At 45.0% G+C, this 8898-nt stretch overlaps 1 protein-coding gene across 15 annotated transcripts in view; it reads right to left on the bottom strand.

Moving 5' to 3' along the window:
- Window positions 1-1894: 1894 nt before the first annotated feature.
- The window catches only part of kirrel3b (kirre like nephrin family adhesion molecule 3b), a 142584-nt gene continuing 135580 nt past the window's right edge, over window positions 1895-8898 (bottom strand). For 9 of the 15 annotated variants that reach the window (XM_053873596.1, XM_053873597.1, XM_053873598.1 and 6 more), the window contains one exon: window positions 1896-7026. In XM_053873596.1, the coding sequence (XP_053729571.1) occupies window positions 6565-7026 (462 nt within the window). In that variant the 3' untranslated portion in view covers window positions 1896-6564. Of the gene's footprint in view, window positions 7027-8898 lie in introns of all 15 variants that reach the window. The other 6 variants (XM_053873602.1, XM_053873610.1, XM_053873603.1 and 3 more) reach the window with 2 other exon arrangements.

Genomic DNA, 8898 nt, shown 5'->3' with positions numbered 1-8898 from the left:
ACACGCTTCATAAGAATATTCATTTAAATATGAAGTCATACTTCTCTCATCTGTGGCGCTGCATCGGCGTGAAGAACTGAACAGTGAATCAATGAACGACCAGGAGAGGTGTTCAGAGTGTGAGTCACCGTCACTCTGAGATTTTCACTTTTTTTTTTTTCCACATGAACTGTGACACTATGTTCCAAGGTCTCTAGCGGGGGGGATTAGTCAGTTCACAAGAACATGGCAGAGCAGCCATGGGAGTCTTAGACGCCATGGAAATCCATCCAATCTATAAGAAGATCTGTTCGTCGTCTGATTCACATGTTGAAGTTGCATCACATCACATGAGGTGCAAACCCTGTTTTCACATTGCAGAATGTATTAATAGTAATAATGATAATCATAATAAGTGTTAGCCATGTGTTTTGGATGATTTGCTTTGGGCGAGAGGCTGGGGAAAGGGTTATGGCAATGAGCAGACCCCACCAAGATGGAATGAAAAACGTGTGTGTGTGTGTGAAAGTGTGGAACCGACTCAGTGATACAACACAGCTTGACAAATCTTTCACCGAAGCCCAGAAGCTGCCGCATTAAATATTTAAGACTTAAAACCTTAAAAAAGGCCGACCTGCTGCAGTTGTTGTTAGTTTTGCAACCGTTTCTTCTGCAGTTTGGGAGCGTTCAAAGGCAGTCAAAAGCTGAGATATGATTGTTGTCTCGATCATTTTTCTCAAGGTGAACTCCAGCGGCCTGTTTCATTCTCACTCTCGGTGACAGTCTTTAAGTGACTTGTGCGTCCTGCGTTGGCACAGAAGGCATGTTGACGCGACAGGCTTTTATTTGAAACACATGTTCAGCGTCAACATACGGCTCAAAAGTCATTTGAATATTGTTGCTCCATTGGGACTGAAAATGAATGGGTTGTTCAGAATGGTGCTAAAGTGAGTAAAAACCCCAGTTTTTCAGTGTCAAGAAGCAGGACCAGCGTACCCGAGTCAGTTACTGGAACAACATTTGCTGTGTGTCTAAGGTTTGCCTCAGCAAAGCCTGGGTTTCCTCTGTTGCAGCGCTGAAACCACTCAAGAAGTTCCAGTTCACAATTGTCACGTCGACTGTATGTGACAATTGTCCCTGATCTGAAGCTGTTTAGGTTTTGGCCCACGAAAACATCCCTGTCCTTTTCAAAGAGGCTCCCACGTGTTCTTTATGATGCTTTTCACCAATGTACCCACCTGGGGGACCAACCCAGAGTCCAAGGTTCATGACAACAAGTCCAAAATCAACTTGGCGACTGTGGAGTCAGTATTGATCATGTGGCTCTTACACAAAAGAGGTAACGCCGGCAGCGTTGTAGGAGGCGGTGGTTCGGTGAGGCTGGTAAATATATCGCCATGGAGAGTTTCCACCATAGTTACGCCTTCTTCGTGTCTCATTAGAGCTGCGTATTGGGTAGTCACAGCAACACTGCCCCACCTGGCAGCTGGTGGTACTGCTCAGCATAGGAGTGCTCTTGGGAAAGATTGGAGCTGTCACTGCTTGTGTTTGCATGTTAACCTTGCTGGATCGGTAAAAGAGGAAAGTTCATATCAACATGCATCTCTTGTTAATGTGAGTCTGTGAGGTAGTGGTCCATAGTCAAGTCATGTGTCTCGCCAGCTGCTGAGCGCGTCATTGCATGTTGCATTCATACATTCAAAACGTGATATTGAAAGCTGACTCCCTCCACTGTGCAGCTCGACTGGCGCTTTTACAGTGAGCAGCGTGCAGACCTCTTGGCAAGTCTCCGTGCATGGAGTAACTCACTTTCAAGACCTTTTGAAAGTCTTGTCAAGTTCTTTACTGACCGTTCAAAAGAGTGGCATGAAGATCAAACCTCTGAGCCGTCGTCATAAAGTTGAACTGGAATTCAACAACATTCTACAAAAATGTCCTTTCAAAACTGAACACTTTATCCCCTAATAATAATCATCATAATAATAATATGAATTGTGTCATTGTTTGTATTCAATTCTTCAATAAAACTGAAAAGGCATGGCACGTTGGACAACATACCCTCACATGTCAAAGTCAAACAATGTTTTTATTCTCCAAATATACAGAGTAAAATCATGGTCGATTCACAAACCAGCACAGTTAAATTACAACCTGTTCCCTCCCAAGTCGGTGTGTTGCTGTTCGTCTGGAAGATTTTACATGATGGCTTTTTATTACAATGATGTGCATGATTTTGTACAAAGTTTTAAAACGTCCATCTCGATCACAGTAAATAGTTCTCACCGACCGCAACGTTTGGAATTAAGACAACAGAGCGTACAGAGAGAGAAGAGCCGAGTCTTTTGTGTGGAAGCACACATGTAAGAATCTCTGACTCAGCCTTGGTGGCCATGGCTCGCGTCCCCGTCTGCCATGGCATGTTATCAAAACATAGACGGCACAGACATGAACGGAGAGAGACATGACACCTTCACATCCAGCTTGCATGGCATCGCGACATGGCTTCTTGCATGAGCAGTACGGCATGGACAAACAAAGAATCTCGGGAGAAAAACAGAGGTCTGCCCTTCAGTGGATGAGTCTTTAGAGTCTCTCAATAATACATGGAACTGCATCCACAGTCGCTCTTTTTTTTTTTTTTCGTTGGGAACAGACAGCAACACTGTTTATTCATCTGCCGTGCCCTGGCAGCGGAGTGGCGCTTGCGTCCAGGTAAACAACCACTGCCAGAGAGTGGTGGACAGGTGAGCAGGGCGCAGTTTGACCCCACGTGGCACTTTGATTCCCAACGTTGTACATGGCACTCACATTGCTGGGTTCAGCGGAGCCCACAGTGGCGGCTGCCATTGTGGGACAGAAGGTTGGCCTATCAAATATTTATCTCTCTCCCATGCGGGAAGCAGATTCTCTGGACTGAGAAGATGAATTATATTTGGATCACTGCGGGGGAGGAACTGGAGGAGCGAATCTGGGTCTTTTGGCTATTTATTTGTTTTTTCCAGACAAATGCTTATTTTTGCATTTTCAAAATGGGACACGATCTTGTGATGCCAGATCTTTAATTTTAAACTCCAGTCAACATGACTGGAGTGACTGTTTCAATTGTGGCGACGTTTACTGAGCAATTTAGTCTACATTTAAGCCCAAAACATGTTGAAAAGATAAAGCAAACAACACATAATCTCAATGGATTTTGAGCAATGTTTCTTTTTTTTTTTTTAAGGATATCAAGCAACCATTGCAGTGAAAGTAGAAAAATGTTTTTGTTGTCAAATATAAGAACAAAAAGTAAATGTAATGTGATTAGTACCTAAAAAATGACAACTTTCCAATAAAAAAGAGAAAATTCAATAGAGTAAAGAATCAAAATGACCAAATGTGAACCACTGAGGCGTCCAGCGAGTCACTTATGGTGCAAAGGAGGCCATTTCCAGCGCCAGTAATACACATCTCAGCCACACCAGTATTCACTCATTATTTAAAAACCAAACATGAAGGAGGAAGATGATGAAAAAAAGAATCATTGGTTGTGCAGGATGAAAATAAATTCACCCTTTTGAGGTGAGGCGCAAGATTGACGCTCGTCATACAGGAATTCCGTATGCGCACGGCTCAAAATGATTCGCCTTAAATCTTGGTGGAACATTGGCGAGGCGAAAACTCTGATCATAATAGGCTTTGTCAGATGAATTATGGATGTTCCTTTGTGGAGCCAAGTAGAGCGATTGTCTGTACAGTTGTGGTGCGTGGGAATTCATTGGTCTCAATCACAAAAAAATAAATCTGACTGAGAAGAAAGAAAATCCTGGAAAAATCATATTACAGGGGGGAAGACGCAACAGAGATTTATTTACAGTCTGCTAAGTGCCAAGCTGGATTATCAGTGTTGAAACAGAGCTGTCTCTTAAGCTGTACAATGGGCACCAATCCATTTGTTAAATTAGAGACTGCACCACTGACACTCCAGTGGAAAGCTCTGTTCAATTGTGTCAGCTCTAATCACATGTAAAGTGCTTAGGAAAACAACTTCCGTTTGAAATGCTGCGTCTGGACTTGCTTGCGTTTGATAGGGACACTCTCCTCTCCTTTATATACTGCAGTGCAATTGGAACGCAAAGGTTTCTGACTTGTCATGGCACATTAAAATGTGTTTTTCAACACGTGAATCACACGTTTGGCAATGGAGTCAATGGAGAACTGACGCTAATTCTAGTGATAGGCCAGTAAGGCTTCATGAAACAGTGTCCTCATTCTCAGACTCCACTAGATGGCGCACTCTGCTCAAAGATTTTGGGATTTGAACAGCCATTTCAATGAAAACTCACCTCATTTTTAAGCCAACAGCGCCACCTGCTGAGCTCTAAAAATAAGGACACTGTTTCATGAAGCCCCATCAGCCCATCACTGATGTATTCCAGCCCAATTTTCAACAAATCCGTCCTCTGACCATACACCGATTGTTGTATTCTCAAACGTACTTGTTGGATTTGCTCCATCAATGTGGTTCCTGATTGTACGACCAAGACGTCACATGACTTCAATCATAACTCAGAACAAATCATCTGGAGGCAAAAACAGTGGGAGGAACGCTACTGAGGCTGAGGTAACACATTTAGCGGCTGACTTGCTTGTACTAAATTGCATGTTCTACAAAGAGGTTTGGACTGGACCGTAAATTGCAGGTGACTCACAAAGACTGAATCTGTGTTGCACGGTTTGCAACATGACGAGTTTCAAGAGACACAAGTGGACGAAACAGGATTTGGCACTACCAATAGTGATGGGCTGCTGAGGCTTCATGAAGCAGTGTCTTTATTATCAGAGCTCAGCAGGTGGCGCTCTTGGTTTAGGAATGATGTGAGGACCCATTAAAGTGATTGTTCAAAACATGTTCAACATGCGCAGAGAGCGCCACCTGGTGAAAAATGAGGACACTGTTTCATGAGGCCTCATGTGCCCATCCGCAACAACCACCCCGCGCAAAGGTCTTCACAGTTGAGCAAGTAAAGTCGTGTGCAGGAACCGTCGGAATGTGCTCAACTGAAACTTCTTTATGCAAAAGTTTCATACATCAAAATGTCCCAAATCGCTAAAGTACCCCGAAATAGCTTGCGTGAAAATATTTGTTTGGATGTTTTAGTACTGCCTGCAAATCAGCCTCTTCACCTTTGACAGCAAATACAAGTCAATGTAGGTGAAACAAAGGAATATTTGATGACAAATACTTGGTCACCGTCTCAGCAGAACATAAAGTGGCAACTGATAGATTTCACTGAAGTTCAGTGGTGCGGCCAATGACACGTCCTGCGATCTAAGACGCAAGTCACTCTCTCTCTCTCTCTCTACTATCCAAACATATATGCAGGAAGTGGTTAAATAATAAACCAAACATCATATACAGCATGTACGTACAGTGCAAAACTGAGCAAAATCCAAAGATGCACTTAAATAACTTGGCGTTCTACCAAGCGGCTCCACAGTAGCAAAAGATAAACAAATCTGCAGAGCAACTTTTTTCTTTGCCTCTCACCTCCCGTCATGACCAACAGGATGACAGGAAGGTAAACAGTCCAGATGCACAAAGCCTCGGCGCCATCTGTCGCAACGTTATCACGCGCTAAAGAGCGCCATCAGAATATGAAGTTTACATTTGATCCTCAGTATATGGCTGATGTTCTGTGGCGTCAGCCAGTGCCGACGCTGTTTATGGACTTTTCCCCGCCGCATGCCTCGGAGCTGCGAAACACCAGGGAGGAAGCCGCCCGCTAAAGAGCTGATGGCGTGCGTCTACCTTGGCTTAGTCAATGTTGTTATTGACAGTGTGTGAAGGAACCCTGGAGGCAGAAGTTGATCGGGTTTGTGGACAATACGAAGTGCTCATGTCGTATCTCATCAAGATTCAGCCGCGTGTGAAACCAGAGTCAGACGTTCGAAAACAAATGACACTCACATATGTACACTGCTGTTGTTTCATCGCCCAGTGTCAGAGTAAAAATAATGACTTGGGATTTCAAATGAGATCTCAGCCCTTCTTCATCTGCTCGGCTCTGTAGCGCAGAGAGCCGGGGGAGGGGGGCGGGTGGGGCACTGACAGCAGTTCCTCTAAACGCCCCAAATGTCTGTGGGCACATGGAGAAGTTAGTCTTTAGTTTCTACACAGCAGAGAAGTTTCACCAAACCAAGGTCAACGTTGTAAATAAAAAAGAAAAAAAAAGTAGATTTCAGCTGAGACAAATGTGCACATTCGATTCCTGCGCTCCAAGAGAACAGCCTTTTGTTGAGCACTGATGAGTTTGCCTTTAGTGCCGTTTGACTCCGTCGGCCAATAACCTCCGAGGCTCAGATCTGGCTTCACCACGGGGGCTGACGATCGCGTCCAGCCTGCACGTCCAAGTCCAAATAATCCCATGGCAGTGAGCTGGCCGGCCGCGACGGTGCGATCGATGAGCAGGCGTGGAGGAAGTAAGGCTTCTCCATCCACGTTTGGGACGAGTCTGAAGTCATGTGGTGCGGCCGCTTCCAGAGATCCAGGCAGGTGCGTCCTTCACAGTTCAACAACCCTGGGCCTCAACGCGCGGCACCTTGTCAGACGTGGGTCTGCATGCGCTTCTGAAGGGGCCGGGTGAGGTCCGAGTTCTGCGAGGAGGACTGAGAGTAGTGGGACGAAGACGAAGCGGACGCCTTGCTGTCTTTGTCAAACTGCACGTAGCCGTCTGGCTTGCTGTAGCTGCTGACGCTGCTGTCACACTGCGTGTCGATGAAGGAGCTGGAGTCGCTCAACGAGCCGCGCTGGAACTCGCGCTCGCACAGCTCGATGGAGCTGCTGCCCATGCCCAGCACAAAGCGCTGGCTGTAGTCATACAGGCGGTTGGGACCCGCTCCCAGGGTGGAGTAGATGTTGGTGAAGGACATGCCTGTGGGGACCCGCTGTTTTCCCAGGGTGCCAGTGTTTGTGGGGTTCCTGGCCTCCGTGCTCTGAGTACCCGCGATGGTGGGGGTGTGGTGCTCCTGGAAGGTGTTTACACTGTAGTAGCCATTAGTTGGGTCCTGACGAGAACAAAATAAATAGAGATTAACAAGAATAACTGAGTCATCTACATTTGTATAGACACTGTCCTCTTTTAAAGTGTGTTTTTGTCCAGTAACAAAATGTCACATAGTCATGAATTGTACAATAAATTGTTTGTATTTACCGAGTCAGTGATAATTTAGGAAAAGTTTTGTTTAACACTGAAAGAGAGTCTAGTCTTGCTAACACCAAAGACTCATTTTAACACAGGGAAAGGGCCCACTTAGCGTCTAGAACTACGGTGCGTCATCTGCGGTAGTCGCACATCAGTCACTGAGAGCAACTCCTTACATACTTGTGTGTGAATGGGTGACTTAGAGCAAAGTGTGATAGAAGTAAGAGCCATTGACCAATTGACTTTAAACATGAGCGCAAACTTTTCCCATACGTAATGAATCATTCATTCATGAATAAATCCATTTGATAAAGCGTTCTGTTTAGCTAAGATAGAAACAACTCCACGTTCATGCTGTCATCTTGAAGGGCTTGTCTGAAACTTTGACGGTCCAAGCCTCAGCATGACATGCCTCGAGCGGTCAGGTTGACTCATCCAAGCAGCATGGCTGCCTCGCGATCTGAAGTGACCACTGAAGTGAAAGCTCCGCCCACCTTCATATGCACCGTCACGTATTTCGGTTGAGTGAGTATCTCAATGCATTTGAGGTGAGCAGCCTGTTTACACTGACCACACTGTTTACCCAGGTGAACTCACCGTATTCATGAGTGCTGCTGACGCGCTTCTCACTTTGCCCTTTCACCTTAAACCATGTTCCCCACTAATGAACTATTTTGACATGGGAAATGTCATGTGGTTTGGCTCACATCCCGGCTCTAATTGGACCACAAAGCTCGGGCTGAGTGAAATTCCAGCGGGCGTGCGTGTGCTGTTGTTGCCAGGGCCCAGTCAGCGGCACGCCTGCGTTCCGCCGCCCTAATATAAATAATTGTGAATGTCAAGCACAACAAACAGAGAATCAAGTCCCAGACCAGGGACAGGCATATTGGGTGAATGTTTGAAGAGCCTCATTATGGCCGAGCGGAGCGGGACTTTGTCTGCTGCTGGCCTTTGTCCACGCTTCAGTTGCCATTAAGAACGGCAGGGAAATGGCCCCGTGTAAACACAGGTGAGTCAGCAAACACAACCACAAGTCTTGTGTTCCAGTGCCAGCACCAACAACCTGGAATAGATATTTGCTGCTCTCGAAGTAGCTGTAATACAAGGTCTTTTTTTGAACTGCCCCATTGTCAGGTTGTGCCCCAGAACACAGCTTTGATCTGCTCAAAGTGAACTTTCATTGTCTTATAATTCCATACCATGTCTATATATGTCACACAGAGACTAAACCCCCGCCATCTGCTGTCATTAGATTAAGTATTTTTCCAGACAAAGAGAAAAAATATCATCAGTATAGTCAAGGATGGAAACGTTTTTCTTAGTACTTAGATCTTCCATCCCATTTTTCTAACTTTATTAATATTAAAAATATTTTTTTTCCATCCATCATCACACTCTCATTGACTCTCCTTCATCATGGATGTTTTGGTTTTGACTACCGATGGACTCACGAGACTTTATGAAAGATTAGTGCCCACTATTTTTTTTTTTTTTTTATTTAAACACAGCGCCACCTACTGAAAAAAGGCCACTGTTTCATGAAGCCTCATCCGCCCATCACTAGTCAAGACATCGCATTGTATCATGTGGTGCACATGGAATTGGTGACCAAAGAATGTTCTCTGTGAAAGAAAGTTTGTACGTGATTCATTGGTGATTTGCATCTTTATATTGTGGACTCTAATTCGTCAAAATTTGCATGTTGAAGTCCCGGCTCTCATATCTATTATATGGT

The sequence above is a fragment of the Synchiropus splendidus genome, chromosome 8 (genome assembly GCF_027744825.2).
Source record: "Synchiropus splendidus isolate RoL2022-P1 chromosome 8, RoL_Sspl_1.0, whole genome shotgun sequence".
NCBI classification, from domain to species: domain Eukaryota; kingdom Metazoa; phylum Chordata; class Actinopteri; order Syngnathiformes; family Callionymidae; genus Synchiropus; species Synchiropus splendidus.
The sequence above is the reverse complement of the archived record's forward strand: the minus strand, read 5'-3'. Positions and strand labels throughout refer to the sequence as shown.